The sequence below is a fragment of the Rhinopithecus bieti genome, unplaced genomic scaffold (genome assembly GCF_001698545.2).
Source record: "Rhinopithecus bieti isolate Rb0 unplaced genomic scaffold, ASM169854v2 scaffold_6935, whole genome shotgun sequence".
NCBI lineage: Eukaryota > Metazoa > Chordata > Mammalia > Primates > Cercopithecidae > Rhinopithecus > Rhinopithecus bieti.
The window spans coordinates 303,743-320,443 of NW_016805255.1; the positions used below are offsets into that span (position 1 = coordinate 303,743).

Below are 16,701 nucleotides of genomic sequence, written 5' to 3' on the forward strand. Positions count from 1 at the left end.
GCAGCTGGCACTGGGTGTGGCGTGCGTCGCCTTCGGCCCACCAGCCTAGCACATGGAACCTGTTTCACTTTCTGGCTAAGTGACCCAAGGTAAGGCCCTTACACACGTCACAGGGTGGTCCTGAGAATGAAATGGCACAACAAACGGGAATGATGCTGCAGACCCGGGAGGACTCTGACCCTGGCAGGCTTCTAGAAGCATCTCACCAAACCACCACACAAACGGTAAAACAAGTTCCTGTTTGGTTCATGTCTCTGCCATTAGAGTTCTGTATCTATTGCTTGTTTTTTACTCTGAAAAAATGAACAAATGATTAAAAGCCTAGGCCAGGTGCAGTGGCTCAGCACTATGAGAGGCCGAGGTGGGCACATCACCTGAGGTCAGGAGTTCGAGACCAGCCTGGCCAACATGGTTAAACCCCATCTCTACTAAAAATACAAAAATTATCTGGGCATGGTAGCTGGCACCTGTAATCCCAGCTACTCGGGAGGCTGAGGCAGGAGAATCACGTGAACCTGGGAGGTGGAGGTTGCGGTAAGCCGAGATTGTGCCACTGCACTCCTGCCTGGGTGATAGAGCGAGACTCTGTCTCAAAGAGGAAAAAAAAAAAAGGGAGGCTGAGGCAAGAGAATTGCTTGAACCTAGGAGGTGGAAGCTACGGTGAGCCGAGACCGTGCCATTGCACTCCAGCCCTGGCTGGAGACTCCGTCTAAGAAAAGAAAAAGAAAAAGTAAAAGAAAAAGACAAAAAAGCCAAGAACGAGGCTAATCTATAAAGGGGTCCTAGCCTGTCCCTAAAACCATCTTTTGAAGGGACTTCTGTGATGTTGGCTGTAATGTATGTGCATTATTAAGAGTCCTGAGGCGACTCTTACACATCTAATTGGGGATTTCCTGTGCAGCCTAGAGCTGAGAATAAAGGATGATGTTGTGGTTTAAGTATCTGCCTCTGCCCCAGGCTCAGCACACACGCAAGGTCTTTTAATTTTAAGAAATGGAGAATTGAGGATGTCACCCATTCAAGATGCAAGCCAATTGTTAGAGCATGCACAGATGCTGCTCAGGACTGTCAGGGGTCCTTTCTGCGACGGGCAGTTGTGGCAATTAGATGACGCCTTGTCTGGCAGGCAGTGGTCAGCCCCTACCCTAAGCACCCCTTCCTGACCTGCACCCCCTTCCCTGGCCCTATTCAGGGATGGAAGAGGCCGCTGGCTTTGTACACTGGTGAATGACTTTTGTAAAGCTGAACAGTCCCATCCAAATGATCCCACATCAAAACCACCACCTCAAAGTGGCTGTCGTCAAAGAGGCTTTCTCAAAGCACCACTGGAAAACGTCATGCGCCCAGCACATTACCAGTGTTTTCAAAGCCAGGACTACTTTCTGCATTAAGCTGGTTGCACAGATAACTCCCGTTCTGTGAGCAGTTTCAAAACATCCAAGCCATGACTTTGGAATGCTGGAGGTACTCGGCAGAAATATACAGGGCTGGAAGAATTACTCTTGCTGCAGAGATTTAGGTTTTAAAAGGTAATTTGATTCCATGGTTATGCAGCTAGTGAGTGGAGAACCTGGAAACCAAATCCATGCACCTCAGCTCAGAGAGAAAGTTGCTTTCATCAAATATAATGCTGCCAAAGTGCTCTTGCCGAAGAAGGCCTCTGGCCCTAAACACAGTAATTAAATTCAGGCTTCATGCCCCACCGTGTCCATCCACATGCTTCCTGCAACATCAGACAGGAAGCAGCACCTGCCTTGTGGGAGTCCATGTGGGACTTCACCGCCGGCTGCCTTTCCCTGGACCTCTGGGCAGTGTGCGAGGAGCTCTCTTTGTCCATCTGGGACGGCTGCTCAAATCGCAACACATTCCCAAACTTTCTTTTTTTTTTTTTTTTTTTTGAGACGGAGTCTCGCTCTGTCACCCAGGCTGGAGTGCGGTGGCCGGATCTCAGCTCACTGCAAGCTCCGCCTCCCGGGTTCACGCCATTCTCCTGCCTCAGCCTCCCGAGTAGCTGGGACTACAGGCGCCGCCACCTCGCCTGGCTAGTTTTTTGTATTTTTTAGTAGAGACGGGGTTTCACTGTGTTAGCCAGGATGGTCTCGATCTCCTGACCTCGCGATCCGCCCGTCTCGGCCTCCCAAAGTGCTGGGATTACAGGGTTGAGCCACCGCGCCCGGCCACATTCCCAAATTTTCACTGTAAAAACTGGCACCAGTCAGGAGGCAGGGGTCCTTCTAACTTGGGCCAGGCAAAGTACATCGTGTCGGGTGAGTCCTGCGTGGGGCCTGTTTCTGCAATAATTCTGCAGCACAGCCATGCGCCTTCATTCACCCGGTGTCTGCAGCAGCCTCCTGCCACAGCAGCAGAGTTGACACAGACCACCCGGTCCTCAAGGCCTAAAATATTTGCTATTTACAAACTTTTCACAAAGTTTGCTGACCCTTGATTTAGTTAAGACATGATTATCAGGCTGGGCATGGTGGCTCACGCCTGTAATCCCGGCACTCGGGAAGGCCGAGGCAGGCAGATCACTTGAGCCCGGGAACCCAGGTGTTCAAGACCAACCTGGCCAAAGTGGCAAAACCTTGTCTCTACTAAAAATATAAAAATTAGCTAGGTGTGGTGGTGCACACCTGTAGTCCCAGCTACTAGGGAGGCTGAGGCATGAGAACCGCTTGAAGCCGGGAAGCAGAGGTTGCAGTGAGCCAATATCACACCACTGCACTACAGCCTGGGCGACAGAGCGAGACTCCATCTCGAAAAGAAAAAAGAAAAAAAAAGAGAGAGATGATTATCAGAAAAACAAAACAAAACAAAACAGCAAATGGCCAGCCCAGGTGTGGCTCATAACTATCACTGGGCAGCCATGCAATGTGAGGATCCTAAAAGCAGGCCACATCCTGCCACCAGGAAGTCTGTGGGTTATCACTCAACAGGCCCTTAAGGAGTCAATGCAGAACGTGGACCTAGGATGTGCAACAAAACTTCGCCCATGTGGTGCTTAGGCCAGTGCTGTCACACCTGGGCCAGGCTCACAGAAGCAGCAAGGCCCGGGGGCAGAGGAGCCGGGGTGTGTTGCCTGACCTGCCCTGGCCACACAGCTGGGGCCACCTCCTCCCCTGCAGCTCAAAGCACATGTTCTTCAAGTTTCCCCTCCAGCCTCCCTAGCATCGATTCCCCGCTCTCTTGGTCATTACCATTGGTCTACAGATGTGCTGTTACTCCCTCCATCAAAGAAACAGAAACAGAGAGAAGACACAGAAAGAAACCACCCCACTGATCTAACCCTACTTCCCTTTTCAGCTACTGCCCATTCTTCTCCTTCATCCCTTCTTGTTCTTCCAGGAGCCTACTCCAGTCAGGTTTGCCTCCAGCAGAGCTGCTCCTGTGTAGGGCACTGTGACCTCTAATCATATGTCAATCATCCCCACTCTGGGCCAGCAGCCTGGCACCCAGGCATCTGGCTTCCCTGCAACCTGCTCCATCTCCTTTGCCATCTCCTCCTTGTGGTTGCCAAATGCTATGGGCTCCATGCCCTTGGGCCCCTGTTGTTCTCTCTCCCTAGGTGATCATTCACTTTGGTGGCTTTATTTATTTTTTATTTATTTTTATTTTTGAGATGGAGTCTCACTCTGTCACCCAGGCTGGAGTGAAGCAGTGCAATCTCAGCTCACTGCAACCTCCAGCTCCCGGGTTCAAGGGATTCTCCTGCTCCAGCCTCCTGAGTAGCTGGGATTACAGGTACATGCCACCACGCCCGGCTAAGTTTTTTATTTTTAGTAGAGACAGGGTTCAGGGTTTCACCATGTTGGCCAGGCTGGTCTCAAACTCCTGGGCTCAAGTGATTCATGTGTTTCAGCCTCCCAAAGGGCTGGGATTATAAGACGAAAGTCACCGCACTCGGCCATGGTTTTGTGGCTTTAAATGTCGTCCGTACACAGTGACTCCCAAGCTTGCCTCTCCAAGTAGCCTCCCTGATCTTGCCCTAGGATGCCCCAAATGAATCCTTGATTCCAAGCCCATCCCACCCGCAGTGTGTAGAGCACTCAGTCTCCCCTCATTTTTTTTTTTTTTTTTTTTGAGACGGAGTCTCGCTGTCGCCCAGGCTGGAGTGCAGTGGCGTGATCTCAGCTCACTGCAAGCTCCGTCTCCCGGGCCCATGCCATTCTCCTGCCTCAGCTTCCCGAGTAGCTGGGACTACAGGCACCCGCCACCGTGCCTGGCTAATTTTTTGTATTTTTAGTAGAGACGGGGTTTCACTGTGTTAGCCAGGATGGTCTCGATCTCATGACCTTGTGATCTGCCCGCCTCAGCCTCCCAAAGTGCTAGCATACAGGCGTGAGCCACCGTGCCCGGCCATTTTTTTTTTTAAGAGATAAGGTCTTGCTGTGTTACTCAGGCTGGGGTGCAGTGGTGCGATCATAGCTCACTGCAGCCTCAACCTCCCGGGCTCAAGTGATCCTCCTATCTCAGCCTCTCTAGTAGGTGGAACTACAAGCATGTGCCACCACATCTGGGTAATCTAAAAAAAACGTTTTAGGAGAGACAAGATCTTCCTATGTTGTTGGGGCTTAAACTCCTGGGCCCAAGCATTCCTCCTGCCTTGGCCTCCCAAAGTGTTGCAATTATAGACATAAGCCACCGTGCCCAGCCTCCCCAATTTATTTAAAGATAACTCCAACCTTCCAGTTGCTCAGACCCAAGTTGCCGGGGTCCCTTTTGATTCCTCTTTCTCCAATACCTTCTTACCCCAAAAATACACCCAGAACTTGCCCACTCTTCAGCGTCTACCCCATCCTCAAGCACCATCATTACTTTTGGATTCCTGCCAAGGCCTCCTCTGCTCCTGATCCCTCTCTTCTGCCCTGGCCTCCACACCTAACTGGTCTATCCTCAACACAGCAGCCAGAGGGTCCTGTGCAGACATGTGTCCGATTAACTCAGAGGAAAGCCTCCAAGAGCCAGTGCCTAACCCTGGTCTCCCTCACCTGTCCCCCACCAGCCCCCTCCTCCAGGCTCCCACATGCCAGGTGTGCTCCCACGACAGGGTCCCTGGAACCGGCTCTCACCTCCTCAAGGTGCTACTTAAAAGACCTGCTCACAAGGCCTTCCCTGAGCTCTCATCACAGTCCACACCCTTCTCCCAGAGCCCACATCCCTTCATCATCAGAGCCCACATCCTTCATCATCAGAGCCCACACCCTTCCCAGCACTCCTTATGCCCCCAGTGTTTGCCTTTCTCAGGAGCCCTTGTGGTACAGCTTCACTGATCTTATTTACTGCTTGTCTCCAGAAGGAAAGCTCAAGCAGCAGGAAGGCAGAGATCTGTCTGGTTTTGTTCCTGCCACATCCCGAAGCTACAGCAGAGCCTGGCACATGGTTGGCACTCAATAAATGTCGGCTGGGTGAATGGATGAATGAACGGATAGACAAGGGGGTGAATGGATGGCGTTACAGGCTTATGTTTGTGTCTCCCCAAAATACATGTGTTGAATCCTCACCCCCAGGGTGAAGGTATTAGGAGGTGGGGCCGTTGGGAGGTGATGAGGCATGAGGGTAGAGCCCTCATGAATGGGATCGGCACCCTTATGAAAGGGCCCCAGAGAGCTCTCTTGCCTCTTTCTGTCACGTGAGGACACAGAGACTTAGGCAGTCTGCAACCTGGAAGAGCGCTCTCACCAGGACTGACCCTGCTGGCTCCTGGGTCTCGGACTACCAGCCTCCACAACTGTGGGAAACAGACTTCAGCTGCTTAGAAGCCACCAGTCTATGGGCCTTTGTTCTAGCAGCTCCAACAGACCAAGACAGATGGAGAACAGTGTGCCCTGAAGATGGATTCAGTTGTGGTCCTGGGCATCTCCGATGCTCCTAGGTAGAGATGAAGCCAGCCCTCCCTCCAGCCAATGGCCCAATTAAATCAGGGCCCCCACTCAGAGCTACCTTCTCTTCTCCAGTCAGGGGAAGATGAAAAATCTCACATGGTCATAACCTCCCCTTGAAAGCAGATTTCATTTAGATCGTGGTTTTGTGTAGTTATTTTCCCAAGAGATCTGGTTCTATGAATTTGGGCAGATAACTGGGGCAGAGCAAGCTGTGTTTTATGATCCCTGTGTGGCAAAGGCTCAAATGAGACCCTGATGCACAGTAGGTGATCAGGTATTTCTTGAATCAATGAATGAATGTGGCTTTAAAAAAAGGAGGTAGCTTTAGAATTCACCAATAGTACACAAATTGCTGTACCATTTTGGTCAAAACTCTGTCCAAAACCAGAGGAGGGCTGGCACCTCAGTCCTTCCCCTTCAGAGGCTGGTGCCAGGCCCCTGTCCCTCACCTGTGCTCGGGTGTGAGTGGCACTTCATCTTCATCAAGATCCAAAGAGTTGAGATTGAGACACTCCTGCAGAAGCAGCCTCTCTCGCTCCTGCTCCAGGGCCTGTTCCCTACAGGAAGTCGAGGGCCAGAGTCGGGGGTCAGTGTTGTTCCCCATTGTGCAGCCCTGTCCCTGGGCTGCAGGGATTCCCACCAACACGACAAGACCTCAGGACCAGGGGGCCGCGCCGTCCTGGCTGGTCTCCCTGCAAAGCCGCTCACACAGATTTTTAAGGCAATGGGGACGGGTTGCATTACATAGACTGTGCTTTCCCCAGATGAGCAGAGAGGAGCAGGCTGGCCACAAACAGACAGTTCTCACCACACAACTTTCAATGCATCTTTACTTGCGTACCCTTTTTTTTTTTTGATACCAGACATCACTGTGTTGCTTAGGCCAGAGTGCAGCGGCTTTTTATAGACGTGACCAAAGCGTACGACAGCCTCAAATGACTGGACTCAAGCGATTGCCCACCTCAGCCTCTCAAGGGACAGCAGGCAAGCACTCGGCTTCACTCTGTTTTTTAACGCACTAAGGCCGAAGGCTAACCCTGCTGCTTCTCAGCCACATGACCAGGAAAGAGCTCGTGCCCTGGCTGTTCGGCATCCCCAACACCTGCACGGCCTGACTGTAGCCACTTAGGGCAGTCCTCTGCTCCGACTCATTCCCTTTCTCTCCTTACCCTTCCCGCCTGGCTCCTGGGGCTCTGTTCTCCACCACTAGCCCCTGCGTGCCTCACTTCCTCTTTCAACTGGCTCCCACAATAGCCCCACACACCTGTTACCTAGCCAGAGCCCCAACCCCTCACCCTCCTCCCGCCCTGCAAACCAACGCAGCCTTCCTTGTCCTCACGCCCAGGCTGTGGAGAGAGCCCTGGGAGCCTCCCTAGTCCCTGTCTGGCCCCTCCAGATGCCCATCCTGGTTGTGCCCATGGGTCCTCAGTTCTCTAACATTTTCTCTCTACCCCAGTCCTGTCGTGAGCTCAGATCCTGCTAGCCAGCCACTCACTGAGTGATTTCTAGCTGAATGTGACCGGGCCCCTCCAATGACCCATGTCTACCACCCAGGCCACCAGACCCACCAGAAGCCCCATCGCCCTCCTCCCAGGGGCCTCCTGGCTGTGAGCCCCATCCCAGGCCCCCTCAGCCCCTCATCACTGTACCTCTCTTGCCCTTTCCATCCCTTCTCCATATGCAGCCTGCGCTTTCTTAAACAAGAGAAAACATATCTCTGCTTGCTTCAGTTTCTCCCACAATTCAGCCTTGGGTTCAACAAGGCCCCTCAGGCTCCAGCCCCCTGCACATCTCATCTTGGCTGCATCTCCTGCCTCACCCCTCTAACCCCTCTGCACTGAGAATGTGGGTCCTGGCCAGCACAGTCTGTCTTACCCACCTTTACATGTGCAGTCATCCCCCTCCCGCCAAACCAAACTTCTTTTCCTGCAAGGTTCAGTGACAAGGACACATCTGGGAGCCTTTTCCGACTCCAAGTTAGGTGTCCCTCTCCTGGGCTCCTCCGTGGCGATGAGACAGTGTAGGGAGTATGAGATCATTATGCTAAATTGCCAGGGAAGCAGAGGCTGCGCCATCAGCTCCACTATCCAGAGCCTGGCACGGCACAGCACACAGCGTGCTGTGGACTAAATGTCTGTCTTCCCAGAATCCCTACGTTGAAGCCCTAACCCCAGTGTAGATGCATTTGGAGTAAGAAAGTAATTAAGGTAAAATGAGGTCATAGGATGGGCCCTGATCCCACAGGATTAGCGTCCTTAAAAGAAGAGACACCGGAGAGCTTGTGCTCTCTCTGCCATGTGGGAAGACACAGCAAGAAGCAAGCAAGAGAGCCCTCACCAGGAACCGACCGACCGCAGCCTCACTCCTGGGCTGCTGGCCACCAGAACTGGGAGAAATAACTGTTGTTCAAGCCCCAGTGTGTGCCATCCTGTTACAGCAGCCCGAGCTGACCAGCACACAGCAGGACCCTCCCAATGCCAGGCACACTGACAAGCAGGCACGAGGAGGCCCCAGCTGCTCATTTTCCTGCCAATAATTTCAAGCGTCTACTAAATGTCCATCACATGCTGGGCACTGTGGAAATCTATAGGCATGGTCCCTTCCCTAACGTACAATCTAATGGCAGAAAATCTACTGAGGTGAAGGAGCTGAACAACGCAAGTCCCCGGGTCAGAGGAGCCCAGAGGGGCTGCACAGCAGAGGCAGGTGACATGACTCCATGGCGGAGCAGAGGGGCAGGAACAGACTGAAGAATAATTCATCCCAGTGCATGAGGAGCTCCCTGCCAACAGGGCTGGGAACTCTGAGGAGGGTCAAAAGAGAGGGCATCAGTCCTCCCACCAGGAGAGCTGGATGTTCGCGAGTGGCATTGCCCCCACCCACACTTAACTTTTGCAAACACAATGGACATGCACTGAACAAAAACAACACGACACAACAACAGGACAGGACAAAGACTTAGGAAGTGTGAACAACCTGCTCACGTGCCATTAAATAGCGTGGCCCCATGAAGACGACCCCCGTCAGTCTCCAGCCACCTGTACCTCCCTAGGGATTTCCAATCTCATTAGAGGTGACTGCTGCCTTCTGCGCTGTCTTTGGAAACCACTTAGGGCAGACAGGGAGAGAGCTAGTTAGAAGCTAATATGCAGGGAGAAGGCAAATGTGAAACTCAGAGTGGATGGGAAAATGGGCAAAGCATGCCTGCGTGCTGGGGAAGAAGGTGGCAGCAGAAATGTTAGGAAGTCCCATCTGCCCAGCATGACCCTCCAGCCACAGCCAGGCTGTAACCCTAAGCCAAAAAGCGGTCTGCTTTTCCACTTCCCTCTCACATAACCCTTGAGTGGGAGGAGACACCCTAGGACTGGCAAGAGTTGGGCAGAATGGAGCCAAGGTGGAGAGGGGACCCAGAAGGAGGGCTCTGTTTGTGGTAGGAGTCTGGGGGCTCTCTGCCTTGGTGATGTCACTCTCTGCCCTGGCGACCATCCCCCGTGCCTGTTACTGATCAGAGCACACAGGTCAGGCTGAGTCTGGGTGGGAGGCTGCCGTCCTCGGACCAGACTGCAGTGCGTCCCGGAACTGCTGCCAACCCTGCAGAAACAAGCACCCCACGACAGGCCACGCCCTGTGCTCACCTCTTCTCCTGCAGTAAGTAGTCCAGGTTGTTGAAGTAGCTTCCTGAGACCCTCCAGGATAACTGGAGAAACAGGACGTGGGAATAAGGATGACAGAGAAGGACAAAGATACAGGGGAAAAAAATTTTTTTAAACTATATTAAGCCCTTTATTTATTTTGTTTGCTTTTCTGAAAAAATACTATGTTCACATGATTAAAAAATCAGAAAGTATAAAGGTGCAGGGTAAAATGTCTCCCTGCCCCCACCCCCAGCCACCTGTTCCCTCCCTACAGGTGCCCATAGGATGGGCGTTCCTCATGTGCTTTCAGAGACACTTCACACAGAGACAGCAAACAGTACCGCATCACAGGTGCCAGCACATCCCGCCACACAGCCTATCGTGCACCAGGCTCTATCCTGCACCACACTCTTCAATCTCAATGATCTGACATCATTCCCTACCAAAGCCAAAGAGCTTCTCTCCCCATCCCATTCCCCACTGTGCCCCTCCCCATTGCCCTCGCCTCCTCTCCCTCTCCTCTCCTTCCCTCCTTCTCTCTCCCTCTCTCCCCCTCTCCCCAACTCCCTCTCTCTCTCCTTTTCTCCCTCCCTCTGTCCCCCTCTCCCTTCTCTCTCTCTCTCTCAGGCTGTTACAAACAGCTGAAGCCCATTCTTAGAAAAAGTGCTCTCCATCCACGGCCTGCAAATGCCCCGCAGTCTACAGAGCAGCAGGAGCTTACTCCCAATTTGAAGTTCATCACCGAAGTTCCATTTAGGACTCCCCATCCACTGGACCAGAGTCGGCTTGAGTCTCTGCGGACAACCAAGCCCAGAGCTCAACTCTGAGAGCCCTCCTTGCTCCGGGGCCATCACCCTAACCTCAGCCATGAGAGCCTCAAGGGGCCCCCATGAAGTGGCATCGAATTTGGTGCCACCCGAAGCCGTCTGTCAGCAGGAATTACGGGTGGAGACACAGGGCGAGGTGCATCCTGGCCTTGGGGGCCTGCATTTCCAGCCATGAGGGCCCAAGGGCTGAGGGGGGATGGTCAAGGGAAAGTGGCTGAGGAAGGGCAGCTGGGCGTGGCTGAGGAGGGGGTGGCCTGGGGTAGCTGTAAAAGGGGTGGCTAAAGATGGGTAGCCAAGGAGGAGAGGCCAAGGGTGGACACAGGCTCACCTCTGGGGCCGCAGCCTGCTGGCTCGGGTCTGCCGTGTTCCAGAACAGCTTCTCCGGCAAGGCCAGGCCCTTCTTCGGGTCCAAATCCAGGTGTTCCTGCTCCAACTCCTCGGGCAGCTCACCGGCCAGTCTCCTCAGGCCCTGGGGGCCCGCCACACCCACCCACCTCTGGGCCGGGGCCTCCCGACTGGCCTGCAGCACCCTCGGGTTGAGGAACTCCACGGGCGGGGGGCTCCAGTCGGTGGGAAATGCGTCCCCGGGCGCCTGCATCTTTGGCTTCTTTGGCGATGTAGGAGCTGGAGCCGAGGCAGGGCTGCAGGGCCGCCGGGCAGGGCAGCGGGGCTCCTGGTCCAGGGAATGGTCTGAAAAGCCATCCTCCAGGCCGGACAGGTGGATGGACACAGTGGCAGCTGCCTGCACCCCTGCAAACAGGACAGAATACTGTGGTCCCCCCGCCCGCCCACCTGCCACTGTCCCAGACGTCAAGCCACACTGGGTAAGAAGAGGAGCAAATGGGTGAAAGAACAACTTGGGGTTGCTGCGGGAAGGATGCAAGGGAAATCGTTCTGCCATGGGCTCTCCATTTCCTCTTGCCCCCAAACCTCAGTGGGGATTGACCTGTGCAGGTGAGAGACGCCTACCTTCTCTCGGAGGAAGTGCTAGCACTGTCTCCTGGGGCTCAGCCATCTGCAAGCAGTGGGACATCTGTTCTGGAAGGAAGTGCCTGTCAGGGGAGGTGAACCTCCAGAAGAAAGCTAAAGGTTCTAAACCCTGTGCTTCCCCCAGAGGAGGGCCTGGGCCCACTGTGCTCAAGAGGGATTCCTTCTCCAGGTCCGCCCTGAGGACTGGGCCTCCTGATCCCACCAAGGTCAAGTTGCTGAGATGGAGGGAATAATCTAACTTCTCATTTCAAGGACATGATAGGCAAATATGAGGACATCAATTTTTTTTTTTTTTTTTTTGAGATAGAGTCTCACTCTGTCGCCCAGACTGGAGTGCAGTGGGGCGATCTTGGCTTACTGTAACCTCCATCTCTAGGGTTCAAGCGATTCTCCTGTCTCAGCCTCCCGAGTAGCTGGGACTACAGACATGTGCCATGGCACCCAGCCAACATCAATATTTTTCTAAACCCACACAAAATTAAAACCAACAGCTGGGCACGGTGGCTCACGCCTGTAATTCTAGCACTTTGGGAGGCCGAGGTGAGTGGATTGCCTGAGCTCAGGAGGTCGAGACCAGCCTGGGCAACATAGTGAAACCCCATCTCTACTAAAACACACACACACACACACACAAAACTTAGCCAGGCGTGGTGGCGGGCGCCTCAGTCCCAGCTACTTGGGAGGCGAAGGCAGGAGAATTGCTTGAACCCAGGAGGTAGAGGTTGCAGTGAGCCGAGATGGTGCCACTGCATGCCAGCCTGGCGACGGAGCGAGACTCTGTCTCAAAAACAAACAAACAAAAAACCCCAAAACAAAACCAAACCAGCACAGCTCAGCAGAAAAGCTATGTTCTGAGATGACGCCCCACCCATCTTACTTACTTGGTACCATTCTGTAAGTCTGTCTGTTCACAAGGTGTGGGACAGGAATGTCTGGTTCCTGCCAGTTCCCAAGCACCAGCACAGACCTGGCCCACGGGAGGCATCTGTGCATTTCTGCTGAATGAAGGAGTGATTTAAGAGGCCCTGGGGCTGGCCCAACAAGCGTTCTCCGGTCGGAGGAACTGCCTGTCTCTAGTCGAGATGGACCATGCCACACACAGAGACATCTCCCATTGGATCAGGCCCAGACTCAGATAAACTGCAACACAGATGAAAGGCTAATAAAGTGCCTAGTGATCAAAGGAAACAGCAGTTTACAAACAACAAGATTCAAAGGCAATAGTGAAAGAAATCCAAATCAACATGACTATGACATACGATCAATAAATAGTTAAAACATTAAAATTTTACAATAACGAGGCTAGGCATGGTGGCTCATGCCTGTAATCCCAGCACTTTGGGAGGCTGAGGATTGTGGGTCACCTGAGGTCAGGAGTTCAAGACCAGCCTGGCCAACACGGCAAAACCCCATCTCTACTAAAAATACAAAAAAAATTAGCCAGGCATGGTGGTGCACGCCTGTAATCACAGCTACTTAGGAAGCTGGGGCAGCAGAATCACTTGAACCCAGGAGGCAGAGGTTGCAGTGAGCCAAGATCGCACCACTTTACTCCAACCTGGGCAACAGAGTGAAACTCCGTCTCAAAATTAATTAATCAAAGATATAAATTATAATCTCCAGGGTAATTACTATGGAAATAACTTTAAAATATACAGAAAAGGGGCCGGGTGTGGTGGCTCACACCTGTAATCCCAGCACTTTGGGAGGCCAAGGTGGGCAGATCACGAGGTCAGGAGATCGAGACCATCCTGGCTAACACAGTGAAACCCCGTCTCTACTAAAAATACAAAAAATTAGCCGGGCATGGTGGCGGGTGCCTCAGTTACTCAGGAGGTTGAGGCAGGAGAATGGCATGAACCTGGGAGGCGGAGGTTGCAGTGAGCTGAGATCACGCCACTGCACTCCAGCCTGGGTGACAGAGTGAGACTGTCTCAAAGAAAAGGAAAAAAAGAAGGAAATGAGGAGGCAATTAAAACAATACACTACAAGAAAATAAACACAAAAGAAGGCATTAATGGAAGAAAAATATATAGAAAACAAATAGCAAAATGGCAGAAGTCACTCCTTATCAGTAATTGGTTTAAATATAAATGGATTAAATTCTCTAATCAAAAGACAGAGATTGGCAATATAGATTTAAAAAACATGATTCAACTACCTTATGGTATCTACAAGAGATTCACTTCATATCCAAAGACGAAAATAGGTTGAAAATGCAAGTATGCAAAAAGATATTCCATGCAAATAGTACTAAAAGAGAGCTCGGTTAGTTACACTAATATCAGACTTAAGTGACTTTAAGTCACACAAATAAACTTTAAGTCAAAAAGCACAAGAGACAAAGATACTATATATTGACACAAGAATCAATCACCGGCTGGGCGCAGTGGCTCACACCTGTAACCCCAGAACTCTGGGAGACCGAGGCAGACAGATCACTTGAGGTCAGGAATTCAAGACCAGCCTGGTCAACATGATGAAACACCATCTCTACTAAAAATACAAAAATTAGCTGGGCTTGGTGGCATAAGCCTGTAATCCCAGCTACTCAGGAGGCTGAGGCAGGAGAATTGCTTGAACCCAGGAGGGGGAGGTTGCAGTGAGCCTAGATAGTGCCACTGCACTCTAGCCTGGGTGACAGAGTGAGACTCTGTCTTGGAAAAAAAAAAAAAAAAAAAAAAAGAACGAACCAATCATCAGGAAGCTATAACAGAGATGTTAATCAAAGAACAAAAAACTTCCATCAGATGGGGGAATGAATTCCAGAGTTCTACTGTATAACATGACAGAATAACATGTATAGTATGTATAGTTACGTACTATGTACAGTTATGTACAGTAAATACATTGTACAGTAATGCATAGTATTCTTGAAAATTGCTAAGGAAGTAGATTTTAAGTATACTGGCCAGAAAAAAATCGTTAGTATGTGAAGTAATACATATGTTAATTAGTTGGATTTAGCTATTCCACAATATATGCATACTTCTTTCGAAAATTGTTTTAATTGATGCATAACACATGTATACATGGGTATATTGGGGGTACATGTGATAATTTATACAATTTGTAAAGATCAAATCAGCATAACTGGGATATCTATCGCCTTAAATGCTTGTCTTTTGGCTCGAAACATTCCAATTATTCTCTTCTAGCTATTTTGAAATATACCATAAATTACTGTAAACTGGCCGGGCGCGGTGGCTCAAGCTTGTAATTCCACCACTTTGGGAGGCCGAGACGGGCGGATCACGAGGTCAGGAGATCTAGACCATCCTGGCTAACACGGTGAAACCCCGTCTCTACTAAAAAATACAAAAAAACTAGCCCGGCGAGGTGGCCGGTGCCTGTAGTCCCAGCTACTCAGGAGGGTGAGGCAGGAGAATGGCATAAACCTGGGAGGTGGAGCTTGCAGTGAGCTGAGATCTGGCCACTGCACTCCAGCCTGGGCAACAGAGTAAGACTCTGTCTCAAAAAAAAAATATATATATATATTACTGTAAACTATAGTCACCCTACTAATCTACCCAACACTAAGTCTAATTTATTCTATCAAGCTGTATATGTGTACCAATTAATAAATCTATCTCCCATCTACACATTTCAAAACATGTTACAATAAATGTAGCATAGTTCCCCCTTTTCGATTTCACTTTCCACTTTCAGCTAACTGCCATCAATCACAGTCTAAAAATATCAAGTGCAGAAGGCCTGCCTTGGCCTCCCAAAGTGCTGGGATTACAGGCATGAACCACCACGCCCCATCTAATATCCTACTTTCAATAATAAAATAACTACACAGAAGGCCGAAAGTAGGGGAATTGAACAACGCTATAAGCCAACAGAACACTTTACCCCACAACAGCAGAATACACATTCTTCCCAAGTACACATGGAATAATCTTCAGGACAGACCACATGGTAGGCCATAAAACAATTATTTTTTTTTTTTGGCCGTGGGGGAAAGAGAGTGTTACTTTGTCACCCAGGCTGGAGTGCAGTGGCACGATCTCAGATCTCAGCTCACTGCAACCTCCGTCTCCCAGGTTCAAGCAATTCTCCTGCCTCAGCCTCCCAAGTAGCTGGGACCACAGGTGCCCGCCACCACGCCCGGCTAATTTTTTATATTTTTAGTAGAGACGGGGTTTCACTGTGCTAGCTAGGATGGTCTCAATCTCCTGACCTCACTGGCCTCCCAAAGTGCTAGGATTACAGGCATGAGCCACCATGCCCGGCCAAAACAATTCTTTTTTTTTATGAGACGGAGTCTTGCTCTGTCACCCGGGCTGGAGTGCAGTGGCGGGATCTCAGCTCACTGCAAGCTCCGCCTCCCGGGTTTACGCCATTCTCCTGCCTCAGCCTCCCGCGTAGCTGGGACTACAGGCGCCCACCACCTCGCCCGGCTAGTTTTTTGTATTTTTTTAGTAGAGACGGGGTTTCACTGTGTTAGCCAGGATGGTCTGGATCTGCTGACCTCGTGATCTGCCTGTCTCGGCCTCCCAAAGTGCTGGGATTACAGGCTTGAGCCACCGCGCCCGGCCAAAACAATTCTTAATAAACTTAAACATTGAAATCATAGAAAGTATCTCCTGACCACAATAAAAATTCCTAAGTATAATATCTAAGAGAACTGAAAACAAATATCCACACAAAATATTGCACACAAATATCCACAGCAGCATTATTTATAATAGTCAAAAAGTGAAAACAGGGCTAGGCAGAGTGTGTGGCTCATGCATGTAATCCCAGTACTTTGGGAGGCCGAGGCAGGAGAATGGCGTGAACCTGGGAGGTGGAGCTTGCAGTGAGTTGAGATCGCACCACTGCACTTCAGCCTGGGCAACAGTGAAAGACTCCATCTCGGAAAAAAAAAAAAGTTAAAAAAATACAAAAATTAGCCAGGCGTAGTGGCATGAGCCTGTAGTCCCAGCTACTCGGGAGTCTGAGGTAGGATAATTGCTTGAACCCAGGAGGTGGAGGTTGCGGTAAGCTAAGATCATGCCAAGGCACTCCGGCCTGGGTGACAGAGCAAGACTCTGTCTCAGAAAAAAGAAAAAAAGAAACAGTCTAGGCCGGGCGCGGTGGCTCACGCCTGTAATCCCAGCACTTTGGGAGGCCGAGACGGGCGGATCACGAGGTCAGGAGATCGAGACCATCCTGGCTAACACGGTTAAACCCCATCTCTACTAAAAAAATACAAAAAACTAGCAAGGCAAGGTGGCGGGTGGGTGCCTGTAGTCTCAGTTACTGGGGAGGCTGAGGCAGAAGAACGGCGTGAACCCGGGAGACGGAGCTTGCAGTGAGCCGAGATCGTGCCACCGCAATCCAGCCTGGGCGACTGAGCAAGACTCCGCCTCAAAAAAT

The 16,701-nt window shown here is 51.1% G+C and overlaps 1 protein-coding gene across 6 annotated transcripts in view; it reads right to left on the reverse strand.

Moving 5' to 3' along the window:
- Window positions 1-16,701, reverse strand: part of FAM178B (family with sequence similarity 178 member B) — a 115,650-nt gene that overhangs the window by 89,658 nt on the left and 9,291 nt on the right. Inside the window, exons 1-5 of one of the 6 annotated variants that reach the window (XR_001885535.1) lie at window positions 12,216-12,444; window positions 11,314-11,382; window positions 10,673-11,094; window positions 9,518-9,579; window positions 6,332-6,439 (exon numbers count right to left, since the gene is read on the reverse strand). Coding sequence is in view for 5 of the 6 variants with exons in the window: in XM_017871830.1 (XP_017727319.1) it covers window positions 6,332-6,439; window positions 9,518-9,579; window positions 10,673-11,094; window positions 11,314-11,382; window positions 12,216-12,327 (773 nt within the window). In the remaining variant the exon portion in view is untranslated. Of the gene's footprint in view, window positions 1-6,331; window positions 6,440-9,517; window positions 9,580-10,672; window positions 11,095-11,313; window positions 11,383-12,215; window positions 12,453-16,701 lie in introns of those variants that run through there. The other 5 variants (XM_017871830.1, XM_017871833.1, XM_017871834.1 and 2 more) reach the window with 5 other exon arrangements.